The sequence below is a fragment of the Cupressus sempervirens genome, chromosome 11 (genome assembly GCF_028749045.1).
Source record: "Cupressus sempervirens isolate cs-2001-9-10 chromosome 11, ASM2874904v1, whole genome shotgun sequence".
Taxonomy (NCBI): domain Eukaryota; kingdom Viridiplantae; phylum Streptophyta; class Pinopsida; order Cupressales; family Cupressaceae; genus Cupressus; species Cupressus sempervirens.
Window position 1 is genome coordinate 331,963,815 of NC_143128.1, and position 12,690 is coordinate 331,976,504.

The window sequence follows — 12,690 nt, forward strand, 5'->3', positions numbered from 1 at the left end:
CAAACTGGTGCTAAACCTTCCAGTTTCACATAAATAACAAATAACATGGAATACGAAATGAATAATGGTGTAATCAAGTCCAAGGGATTTAGCTTAGTTGGTTGAAGCAATGAGTTCTCTTGTGGAGACCGAGGTTCAAATTCCAAGAGGAACATCTTTGTAGAATTCTAAGTTGTGAATCTTGATATTCCATTGGTTGTATCTTGGTCTTCCAATTGTTGTTTCTATTGTGGTTTGTCATAAGGAGCTCGAATAAGCTTGTAATTTCATGTTGTTGCTTGAATGAGCACAAGATTTGTAAATGATCTTTAATATAAAAAAATAATAGTGTAATCAAAGAAATTAAAATAATCAAGTTTTGTGGCCAATTAAAGTCTTAATAATAAGCAGAGATATCAAACTGACGCAAAAGTTTGAATAATAAGCACTGAAAGGAGTCAAACTGCTGTCCAAATACCCTGAAAATGTTGCATAAACTTAACAGTTCTAACCAGCAAGGAACAGAACTCTCTACAAATGGTACAGCTGATAAAAAATCAAAGCATAGCTCAAAAACTCCAATTGCCTCTCATGAGGATACACAGCTAGGAGAGGAGAGGAGAGGCAAGGCCAATAATTACAGTTGTACAGCTCATAAAATATCATAAACAGTGGATGGTGCTAGAAATCAGTATGGCCATCATCATAGATGTGAGTATCGCCGATTAATCGGCGATACGAGATAAAATCGAGATTTTTTGGGGCCGGCGATATAGTCGCCCCAAAAATCGCGTTTTTTTTTTGCAGATTTTTTCCAAAAAATCGTAGATTAATCGCCTAAAAATTGCGATTTTTTGCAAAAAAATCGCCCGCGCCCGGCAGTCACATAAAGTGACGAAAAACACGTTTTTTTCATTATGTTTTTACATTGCTTAGGGTGTTTTGGAGAGGAGAGGATAGAGAAGGAGTTCTTGGCAAGAAATAGGCAGAATCAAGTGCATTTTGAGGCCTTTTGATTCGATTTCTTCGTTACTAGGTAAGTGATTTGAATCTTTGTTTTTTGTTTTTGCAAGAGATTGTATTTTTTTTTCTTGCATGTAAATGGATAAAAATACATTCCTAATTAGTTAGGAATGCATTTGATGAATGTAAGCAAGATTAAATGCATTCATTTGCATTTTTTTCCATTCTAGATCGAATTTATGCTAAAAATTTGCCCTTTTTAAAAAAATTTGAAACCCTAGCAGCTAGTTTGTTTGAATGTTATTTGGATTTCAATTTATTGGTGCTGTTATTGGAATGTTGCTTGAATTCTTTGTTTAACTGTTAACTTTGATCTTGTTATAATTTATTTATAGTTTTTTTTTAAATTTGTATGTGTAGGCAGCCCGCAGCAGTTTTAAATGGTAGACAAATGGCCATTGACTCCATGCCCCTCAGGCTACATTGGCACCAGGCCAAAGAATGCGAGAGATCAAGCATGGAAATATGCCTATGAAGCACCCGATGAACCAACCAAAGTGATTTGCATTCGATGTGAAAAAAGTAATATCCGGGGGCATTTACCGATTCAAATATCACATCGCAGGGATCTCAAAACATGATACGAATCCTTGTGAGAATACAACGGAAGAAATAAAAAGGTTTGCAAATGCCTTGCTCGCAGATGGAGAGCAAAAAAAATTGCAAAGAGAGCGGAATAAATTGCATGTCAGGGCAGCCATAGCAAAGACCCAGGGCAGTTTTGTTGATGTTCAGGAGGAGGAGGCAGCCATTGAGAGCATGGCTGGCTCTTATCGTGGGCCGCGTGTCCGCAAACAGGGTGGTTTTTCTTTCACGAGTTCCACTCCCACTCCCACTCCTACACCTCCTAGCACTTCCGCACCATCAGGATCAGCAGGTGCTTCTGGGATAGGGAGCTATTTTGTGCCGAGGCACACACCTGGTGCACAACCTTCATTAGAGGCCACTAGATGGAATAAGGAGGTCCATGACCAGTTGGACAATGCACTAGCAGATTTCTGGGTTTTCAACAACCTTCCTATTAGTGTTGTTGACAGTCCCTATTGGGAGGCTTTGGCCACAGGGTTGACAGTTGCAGGAAAGGGGTACAAGTCCCCTTCTCGTTTTGTGTTGGGTGGCAGGTAAGCGAATAATTTTATTACACTCGATTTTCTTTTAATTGTTAACTTTTTACTTAGTTCTAAATTTTAATTAATTTATCTAGAAATTAAAATGTTGATTACTAAAGTCTAAATCAATTTTAAATTACTAAGAATCTAAGACATAACTAAATTTTGTTTTTGTAGGCTTATTGGAAATGTTGTTGAGAGGGCCAAAGCATTTGTTGAGGAACAGAAACAAGAATGGACAAAATTTGGTTGCACCATTCTTTCTGACGGGTGGACGGATGGGAAGAGCAGGACCATAATTAATTTTTTGGCCTGCTGTAATGATAATGTGGTGTTCCTGAAATCAATCGATGCCTCCAACAAGGTAAAAAATGCTCAGACATTAGCATTGATGTTGGAGAACATGGTCTTAGAGATTGGATTTGAAAATGTGGTGCAAATCATCACAGACAATGCTGCTGCATATGTATCAGCAGGTAAACCGTAATTTTATGTTGCATGTGCATTGTGAATTTCACAACAAGAATTTTTAATAGTTTGATATATTTGAAAAGTTGGAAACTAATTAGTATTTGCTTTTACAATTGGCAGGAAAACTCCTACAGCAGAGGCACCCCACTCTCTCTTGGACCCCGTGTGCAGCACATGTCCTTGACCTTCTTTTGGAGGACATGGGCAAACTTGAGTGGGTCACTCCAATTGTGGAGGATGCAAGGCGGGTGACAAAATACATATACAATCACCCATGGGTCCTTAGCCTGATGAGAGAGCACACTGATGGCAAAGAAATTGTCAGGCCTGCCGTCACAAGGTTTGCAACGATTTTTTTGACATTGCAAAGCATTCTCGATAATTTGGCTTCTTTGAAGCAAATGTTTGTTTCCAAAAAATGGCTTGCTTCCACATTTTCAAAGAAGAGTGAAGGAGAGAATGTTGTGTGGATTGTGTTTGATAAATATTTTGAAGATAAGGCTGATGAAATAGTAAAGGTAACTACAAAACTTTAAGTTTTAGTTTACACTTTACAACTTTATAACGTACTAAGTTTGTAACTCAAGTAAATAATTATTTTGTAACTTGTCAACTAATTTCAAATTTATATTGCAGGTGTCTGAGCCTTTAGTCAGAGTTTTGCGTTTGGTTGATGGAGACCAAACGCCAATGGGTGAACTATATGAGGCCATGGAAAAGGCCAAATAATCTGTCAAAAATTACTACAAGGGGGAAAGCATCAAATATGAACCCATTTGGCAGATCATTGATAGAAGGTGGAATAATCAGCTTCACCAACCCATTCATGCAGCAGGATATTTCCTCAACCCACGTTTTAGGTATACTATAAGCTCGTTCTTACTCAAATTTAAGTTAACGAAGACTTGAGTTCATTTTGCTTTCGTAGGGTGTTGGGTGTGTACTAAAATTGCAAGACTTATTTGTTTTTGGTTTTTAGTCTTACGGCTAATGGTACATATGCAGATCCTGATGGAGAGGTCATCAGAAGGCCTAAGTGAGTGCGTCGAAAAGATGGTAACCAGCGAGGAAACAAGAGATAAAATCATCGCTGAGCAGGAGATCTTCACTTCAGCAGGAGGCAAGGTGTTCTCCACTTCTCTCTGCAAGAGAGCAAGGCTTACACAAACCCCAGGTAATACATTTGCAAACTTCTGAATCTCAAATGCTAAATTAATATTTATGTTTCATTTTTTGTTGTCTATTAGTATTTTCTAACTTGAACAATTTTTGTGATGCAGTGGCTTGGTGGACCACTTGGGGTGCAAGCACTCCAAATCTTGCAAAATTTGCTCTCAGAATCCTATCACAGCCTTGTAGCGCATCACATTGTGAGCGCAACTGGAGTTTGTTTGAGGCCATCCACACAAAAAAGAGAAACAGGTTGTCCCAAAAGAGGATGAATGACATGATCTATGTGCAATATAATCTTAAATTGCGCATGAAAAAGGCGCAACAAGATCCTCTTGGGCCAATCGATTTGGATGAGATAGATCCTTATTATGATTGGACGGCACAGGAGCAGGCTCCCTTATTTACACAGGAGGACATCTCCAATTTGGAGAGGGAGGCCGCGGAGGAGGCTGCGGAGGAGGAAGGGGGTGGAACTGTATATGATATCGATTTGGATGACATCGAGGAGGGCGATGATGAGGATGATGACATTGAGCTTACTGCAGAGGACCTTGACATCTTGCGCGTAGCGAATGTGGAGATACCGACATCTAGTTCTATAGCTACACCATCTCCTGCATTGGCACAGACACAGACACGGGCACAAACCCTACGGGGTTCTAATTCTAGAGCTTTACCCTCTCCCGCACTCGCTAGTAAAGTGACTGGGAAGAGGAAGATGTAGTCCTGTATTTGACATTTGTACTTATTTGTAGTCATGTTGATGTGCTTATTTGAACTCTTTACATTTGACACTTTATTTATGAGAATACTTCTCATGTGTTGTGAACTTGTTAGTTGTTAGTAATTTACAACTTGTCACTACTTACTTGTTAGTAATTTACCGATTAATAACTCTTTTTGCATTGATATATATCTAAACATGATTGTTTCTTACGTATTGTTAGTAATTAAGTCATTAGATGCAAAAAAAATTGAATTCTGTAAAAAAATCGCATTTTTTTATTAAAATTTAGTGGTTTTTTAGTTCCCGATTTTTTCCCGATTAAACTTTTTCAGGCCTAGGCGATTAATCTCCTCAGGCGATTTTTACATCAATTGCCATCATAATATCTCAAACATATTATTAAAATGATATTTGAAAGCAAATAAGTGATACCTTCAACTCTATTATTCACCTAGAATCTAGAAATGATGCTGCAACTAATGAACAGAATCAACTCCACAATCCACTTATTGAAAGCTGTAAAAAATCAGCAATTCATTATTCCTTGGATAGAATTACTCAAATGCATAGGAGGGTTTTCTTCCCGCAATCCTAAGTCACAAGATTTGAATTCAAATTCGAGTTTGTTGATCATAAAATTCGAATGAAATTCGGCAAGGCTAAAAATTCGGAAAAAAATAATCGACATTAAATTTAAGTTATATATTTTTATGTATTCTCAAATATTAGTAAAATATCCACAAAATTATCAAAATAGTTTGACATTGCTAAATTATTTAACTAAATAACTATTAAGATAATATCTTATACTTTCTATAATAGTCAACTACTTGTCTGTAGTCTGTCTTTCAGTCTAGATAGGAATGTTTCCTATCCCATCTCTTTTGTCTTCAGTCCAGATAGGAATGTTTCCTATCCTGTCTCTGGTTTTGTTTCTAATTTCGTCTTCAGTCTACGTTGTTTCTTTTAGAAACAACGTCCTTGTAATTCTTTATAAGGAACACATTTGTTCCTCTGTTAATCAATCAATCATCCAGAAATCCGTTAATTTGCCAACTCTTCTTGAATCTTGTAACATGGTATCAGAGCAAGGCTAGGGTTTGGGATGCAAAGAATCTGCAACTCAGGACTGGAAATCGCGACATCAGTTTGCAAAACATGGCATTTTTTTCATGCTTTTTCTTGTGCCTTCGAGTCTCTACCAACCGCAATTCAATACCCTATTTTCGCATCTTTTCAGGGGATCGTTCCATCTGCAAATCGTGGTTTTTTTTCAAGCTCGAATCTGCAAAAACGCTACTTCAGCTTGCTCGCATCTGTTATTTTTTGCATCCCTTCAGTGACCTCTAATATTTTGCGTGTCTGTTATTGCTTGCGTAATTTTTCTCTTGCTCGTTTTTGACTGGAAATCGCGAGCCGTGTTTTGCAGTCTTTTTTCCCTGTATCTGCAACAAAAACGTGTCTGTAACACCATTTTTTGGTTCGAAATCCTCATCTCTACTGCCCTATCAGTCCATCAGTCCCTATTCTGAAAAGAAAAGTCTGATTTTTCACAGAAAATCAACATTTTTCTACAAATCCGACCTTCAAAGTCGTCGACTAGGGTTTTGCTCGGACTAGGGTTTTGCTCGAAACCCTAGTTTTTGACCTCGAAAAAATATTTTGTTTGCAGATTCTTGGTGGGTTTTTCGAGAGCTCAATTGGGTTGCCGTCCGTTTTTCTGGGTGCCTCGATTTTTGAGCAAACGGATCCAAAAAACGACAACAGATTCCTTCTGCGTTTTTCGAGCTCTCTTTTGGGTCATTCTCTGATTCTTCTGGGTCTTTCGTATTTTTGCCTCGAAGAATGTGCCTTCACAGATTTTCACAGTTTTTCATTGAAAAATGTGCCATGGCATCTCTAACAAATATTCTGCTCCAACATAATTTCAAATTCAATAGTCGCAATTATGGAACCTGGAAGCAGCGCATCATCGCCATCTTCGAATATCGTCATTTGGATGAGCTTGTTCTAGGCACAAAGTCTCCTCCGACCTCCAACCAAGCAGAACAGGACAAGTTTGATGATCGCAATCAAGAGGCTATTATGCTTCTTAAGCTCTCTGTTATTGATGATCAGCTACCGCAGATTCCTTCCGGCAAGTCAGTTGCAAAAATCTGGAAATATCTAAAGGAGCTACATGAAACAACAGCACAAGTTGTCGAGCTTCCTAATCAAGGCGAAGCTGCATTTTTCGCCTTCTGAATCTGTTTCTGTTTTTCTAGGTTTGTTGATTTTCTCCTCAAAAATCATTTCAAGTTGTCTGTAATACACAAAGTTGCGTGAGGTTCTGGGTTTTACCGTTTTTTCCACAAAAACGAAGTTTTGTAATTGCAACTTATTTTGAGTCATAGCACTCTTCAGGCAAAGCTTCTTGGTTTCAGCATTCTGTAGATCCAGGGAGGGTCTCAGTTATCACAGAATGTTTCGACATTCGTACGTTGACCATTAAGGGAGGGTATTAAGATAATATCTTATACTTTCTATAATAGTCAACTACTTGTCTATAGTCTGTCTTTCAGTCTAGATAGGAATGTTTCCTATCCCGTCTCTTTTGTCTTCAGTCCAGATAGGAATGTTTCCTATCCTGTCTCTAGTTTTGTTTCTAATTCCGTCTTCAGTCTACATTGTTTCTTTTAGAAACAACGTCCTTGTAATTCTTTATAAGGAACACATTTGTTCCTCTGTTAATCAATCAATCATCCGGAAATCCGTTAATCTGCCAACTCTTCTTGAATCTTGTAACAATAACTCAATAGCATTTTAAAATAAAATAATATTATATTACATAATAATACTACATTTAATATCATAAATTTGGACCAAGTTCATAAAGGGTATAAATTTGCTGAAATTTGAATCTCATGGATGAAATTTGACTTATCCTGTGACTCAGCTCCAATCCATACTTTGCCAAAGGGTTTTCGTCATTGAATACATAGTTCGAGTTCATCCCTCTTTTGGGAACATAGTTTGAGTTCCTTATCTATAAAATTAAAGATACCAAATACAAGATAAGATTGTCTAAATTAAAAGGAAAAAGACCTACACTGTTTTATGAAGAATAAAATTGAACAAATTTATTATTTCTTAATTACCACTCTTTTTACTTCGTGGAAATGAAACACTCCATTAAAAGTACAGAAACCTTGGGAGTTGTAATTCTAAAGATTAAATAAGAAAACTTCTCAGATGAAAAGTGCATACAATCATGAACATCTGTCCTTGTTGGTACAGCTATTTGCACCAAAAGCACTTTATCCCGCCAAGTTGGGTTCTCTTCAAGGAACTTTTCAAATGCTAAGAGCTTTTGAGGAATGCCTTTGATCATATCCAAACGATCAACACCTAGCATGACCTGATCGCTAAAACAATGAAATATTACAGGCCAAAGAATAAAGTTTGAAAGCCAAAGCATTCTAAACATCACCATTAAAACTCATTCTGAAACAACCATAATAAACTTGAGATCAATACTCTGAAAACAATCAGATTCTGAACAAAAACAATTAATAAGCGGTTTGAAATTCTGATTCCAAAAATACGGGTACTTGATAAAGGAAATAAAATATATATATAAAACATTAGGGAACATATAAATGTTTATCTCAATACTCTGAAAACAATCAGATTCTGAACAACAACCATTAATGAGAGGTTTGAAATTCTGATTCCAAAAATAGAGGTTTGAAATTCTGATTCCAAAAATAGAGGTTTTGTTAAAGGATATATAAAATTATATAAAACATTAGGGAACATATAAATGATACAACTGAATAACCAATAGCTTGCAAGAAGTCCTTTCAGTACCTTTGTTATCTTTAGAATATAAATTATCCAATTCAAAAATCAATACCTTGCAAGTTATCCTTTCAGAACCCCTTAATTTTCTTACAATCATTGCAAAGACTGAATATGTAACTTTAAGAGGACAGATTAGTTACAGATCTTAAAAATGATGAGCTTCAATTATCATGATCTAGGGAAACAGTTGAAGATTATAGAAATTGCTGAAATCTGATGCGTGGTTATATCATCTCAAACTCAAGCATCGAAAACACAAAAGTGTCTTAATCAACCCCTATGTGTTGGGAAGTACAAAGTAATTGCAACCAATGGGTCTATCAAGAGGTTATAAAGAATGGCATAGAGAATTATGCAAAACAAAGGAAAGAAAAGATCCGGCAAATTACTCAGATAACTATACTAAATATTTTCTTCAAAATAAATAGGCAATGTGCCCTTCATCCACCTGCTTTCCAAAAAAAACTAAAAGAAGGTTTCAAGAATGGAGCTGCAAATAAAAGGTCTTTAAGCTGCCACTCAAACTGAAACAAGACTGATCAAGAGCGAATTGCAGAATTATCAAACAGCATGTGTATCGCACTAATAAAATATTTTGCAATATTGCAGAGAAATAATGGACCAGTGAAATTGGATCGAGCAAAATCACCTTTCGACCGGAAAATCTTTCTTTTAACTCTTTGATGTCCTTCTTGACTTCTGACAACTCAAGTGCTTTAATGAACCTTTCTGAATCAATACCTATAGGAAACTATAATGACAAGACAATTATATCAAACTAATCAGGACAAACAGAGGAGCAAAAAGTTAAGCAACAATGCCTAAACTCATACATCATATACATCCAAATACCTTCTTTCCAAGGATATACATGGGTCAAATGAAACAAGAGACATACAGTTACATCAAAATCATTTGAAATCATACATAGAAACTAAAAAAAGAAAAGAGAAAATAATCATTTTGAAAAGATTCAAGAAAACAGACAGAAACATATTATACCGCTGCAACTCGAATCAACTTCCCCTGGTACTCTACTCCTTCTGGGGTACCCTCCAATCCAAGGATTCGTGTGCATGCACTTACAAAATGCCTTGCATAGTCATATGTATGAAAACTGGCAAAACTCACAAATAAGATAACATAATGAGGAGATGCCAGAGCTATTCATTCAAACTTAACGAATCATTCAAAACAGCCAAATACATAGAGCAATGTAGCTTAGATCAATAGTTCAAACTTTATAATATAGACAATTTCTTTCAATTCTTGAAGCTGATATCAGTCAGTCATTGGAATAACTAGTACTTGAATAACTAGACTGATTTCAATAAGCAATTATTGGAACTTGATGTGGACTGATTTAAGCTTTCAATGTAAGTTATAATATATTTTTGAACAAAATTAAAATAAATCCTGAAACAACAGCCACATTAACAAAAAGGTGGTCTAATCTACAAAGGCCATCTGACAGTATCTCACAAGGGGTTGCATTTGTCTCACTGTAAAAGGTGGATTCTAAGTTGTGACTCTTGGTCTTCCAAATGTTGTTTCTAGTGACTGTTCAAAAGGAGCTTGAATAAGTTTGTAATTCTCATGGTGTTGCTTGAATGAGCACAAGATTTGTAAACGATTTCAATATAAAAAATAAAGGCTATAAATTCATGGCTTTGCATTCCATGTGCATTTAATAATATTCATTGGGCTTCTTACCACATTCTCTCATCTTGGTCACAAGTGATCTCATTACCTGAGATGTCATTTCAGTCTCTCGAGTTATAGAGGCTGATTTTGCAATGTTTTATATTTTCTTACATAAGCAGTAAAAATGTGTAACCATATTTCTTAAATATCTTTTTTTTTTTTCCAAAAACTAAACTTTACATTAGACATTGCCTTTAAATGCCCACCAATTGTAAGTTCTCAGGTGTGTAATCAAAAACTTTAGATGATGCCAATATTTGGGCATCAAATTCTTCCAAAATCCTCTCTCCGATCTCTTATCAAGTGCTCCAACAACCCTCAAGAACCTGATACAGGTCTACAGCAGATACAGTGGCTTGAATATTGGAGCCCGAATGTGAGACAGAGAACATATTCTTCTACTTTCTTAGAAGGCCTTGCCACATTATGACAAAAGATCTAACAGAAAAACTGCATAATATTAGAATCTCTAGATAGCATCCTCCAAAGTTTCATTAAAAATTATATAGTTCTCCTTCATCAGTGCTGGTATTAAATCCAACTTCAGCGTTTTTTGTGAAATGATTTAGGCCATAGACTCAGACTTGTGATTTCATATATAGGTCCCACCCATTGTCCATTTTTGGTCTCTAATATGCCTTATTTCTTTTTTGTATTTTCTCTTCCTACAATCCATTATAAGTTTCCATTCCAATGGCTTCTAAATCCAAGCATCCAACTTGTCAAAAGTAATTGGGTTGGCCAAACAATCATTGCTTTGAAAATGCACATACTTCAAAGTAATTAACTGATTGTCAAAGCCCAATAAATGAGGATGTTAACACTTGAAAATATTGGGGTGTTCCTTCTCATCTTAGCTGGATAACACAGCTTAAAAACAATCTCAGGAATATGTTAGCTTTAGGTAATAGTATCACTGGGTACTTTCAAACAGATGATACAGTCTCACAGTCCCGTTCTTATATTAAAAAGAAAGTCTTTTTCCAAAGGAATTGATGGTTCATAACCTCTGAGACTTTAGACAGGTTGACTGCTTCTCTTGGAGAGAATATCTAACAGAAGCCAACTTATTTTGTAATGTCCCCTGTTGGAAGTGGACTTGATTTCCCCAAAAATTCCCAACTAGGATTTGGATTGCACTTGGAAATGGCAATTTAAATAGTCTTTGTAATGTTTTGAATTTTCTACAAGGAGGCTGCTGATTCCCAATCACTAACATGCATTTAAATCAGATTAAATCAAGAAACAATTTATGAATCGTTATACATTTGATGGTTAACGTACTTAGGCTCTGATTCCTTTTCTCCCAGTCATCAATCTTGAGGAGGATGGGGAATCACTTTTCATAGGGCGCTTGGAAACCAATATGCAAGTAGGCTCTCTGTGAGATCCCACCCCAACACATCATAGCACTGATGATACATTCACATTTTGATATTTTATGATGCGATGTTTTGACACACTTTAGACTGATTGGACAGTGATATCATATCATTTGACGTTTTGTGATGATTTACATTATGTTGATTTGCATTTATAATGATGATGATTATGACCTTCTTTATATGCCTTGATGATTATATATTCAGATGTTTATGTTACTAAAGATAATTGAGCTATGTTTAGATTCAGAATGTTATACGTATTATGCTTTAAGTTTAAATTGATTTTGATGAGTATTGCATGGTGTTCGAATTTTGCAAGTATTATTTAAGAACGTTGCTTTAGAAATGAAAAGGATATTAGATTATGAATTATAAATGTCAATATTGAATTTAAATCTTGTAATGCTGTTTTCATATTTATATGATTTTTCCTTGGACTACTGATGCTCGAATTTAGTAGGCAAGGAATTGACGATGGAATTTAATTGGAGAACCAAAGTTAGACCTATGTGAAACTGTGAGACCAAGGTTTAATCTAGTGAAGAGATTAAAACCTCGTTGTGATGGTTTTTTTTTTGTAAACGTAGTTGTCTTTGTGAAGTGTATTTTGTAGTTGACACTTGTATTGTGTATGTTGTAGCGACATGCCTATTAGGGTTGGCAAGAGTTACCTAACCTAGGGTAGACATAATAGGTTACCTAAGTAAACTCACTTGTTTAGAAATGCTTAAGTATAGTTCCAACAAAATGTAACCATAGGTAAACTTTAAGTGGACTTTTGAGGGCTTGACAGTAACCCTAGGGTGTTATTTAAGTCAATATTAACCAACATGTGGGGGTACTATGAGTTAGGGGTTAGATTTTGGCCATGGGGATGTCTAGACGACATTTATGGCACTTCAAAAAGGCAATTTTTCAAAAGAGGCGAAAATAAAGAATGCCAAATGCATCTTACTTGTCCCACACTCTTCGTTAAACTCTCATTAATGGGAGGGGTCCCTTTTTAGTAGACTTTGTGAGACTTCATGGGAGTTCACCCACTCTCCAATTTTAGAGACACTTAGGGTTTTCTTGGAAATTGGAAAAAGCTAAGGAGAAAGAAAGGGGGAAAACTACTCTGAAACCTCATTACCATTTACATAGGAGGAAGGTTGATGCTCTTGCCACAAAGAGATTTGAAGGCATTTCATATTTTGTAGATTAGCCAGTGACATTTTCTATGTAATGAATATGTAGATCTTGTAATGCATTCTTGTTATGTAAAGTTGATCGTGGA

At 36.0% G+C, this 12,690-nt stretch overlaps 3 protein-coding genes across 4 annotated transcripts in view; 2 read left to right on the forward strand and 1 right to left on the reverse strand.

Annotated features, from left to right (window-relative positions):
- The window catches only part of LOC149529437 (alpha,alpha-trehalose-phosphate synthase [UDP-forming] 1-like), a 230,767-nt gene that overhangs the window by 183,012 nt on the left and 35,065 nt on the right, over positions 1-12,690 (reverse strand). Inside the window, exons 3-5 of one of the 2 annotated variants that reach the window (XM_089807954.1) lie at positions 9,328-9,442; positions 8,975-9,076; positions 7,729-7,879 (exon numbers count right to left, since the gene is read on the reverse strand). In XM_089807954.1, coding sequence (XP_089664080.1) covers positions 7,729-7,879; positions 8,975-9,076; positions 9,328-9,442 — 368 coding nt within the window. The remainder of the gene's footprint in view (positions 1-7,728; positions 7,880-8,974; positions 9,077-9,327; positions 9,443-12,690) is intronic. The other variant, XM_089807955.1, reaches the window with a different exon arrangement.
- Positions 1,383-3,437, forward strand: LOC149529438 (uncharacterized). The gene is made up of 5 exons (XM_089811141.1): positions 1,383-1,524; positions 1,646-2,123; positions 2,289-2,587; positions 2,703-3,100; positions 3,219-3,437. The coding sequence occupies exons 1-5, from the start codon at positions 1,383-1,385 to the stop codon at positions 3,309-3,311; spliced, it is 1,410 nt and encodes a 469-aa protein (XP_089667267.1). The 3' UTR covers positions 3,312-3,437.
- On the forward strand, positions 3,619-4,586 carry LOC149529439 (uncharacterized). Its single transcript, XM_089807956.1, has 2 exons — positions 3,619-3,756; positions 3,863-4,586. The coding sequence occupies exons 1-2, from the start codon at positions 3,636-3,638 to the stop codon at positions 4,477-4,479; spliced, it is 738 nt and encodes a 245-aa protein (XP_089664082.1). The 5' UTR covers positions 3,619-3,635; the 3' UTR covers positions 4,480-4,586.

Coding starts and splice junctions, on each gene's coding strand:
- LOC149529439 (XM_089807956.1), top strand. CDS start 3,636: ATGGTAACCAGCGAGGAAACAAGAGATAAAATCATCGCTGAGCAGGAG. Junction 3,757..3,862: donor AAGGCTTACACAAACCCCAG/GTAATACATTTG, acceptor TTTGTGATGCAG/TGGCTTGGTGGACCACTTGG.
- LOC149529438 (XM_089811141.1), top strand. CDS start 1,383: ATGGTAGACAAATGGCCATTGACTCCATGCCCCTCAGGCTACATTGGC. Junction 2,588..2,702: donor TGCTGCATATGTATCAGCAG/GTAAACCGTAAT, acceptor TACAATTGGCAG/GAAAACTCCTACAGCAGAGG. Junction 3,101..3,218: donor AGGCTGATGAAATAGTAAAG/GTAACTACAAAA, acceptor TTTATATTGCAG/GTGTCTGAGCCTTTAGTCAG.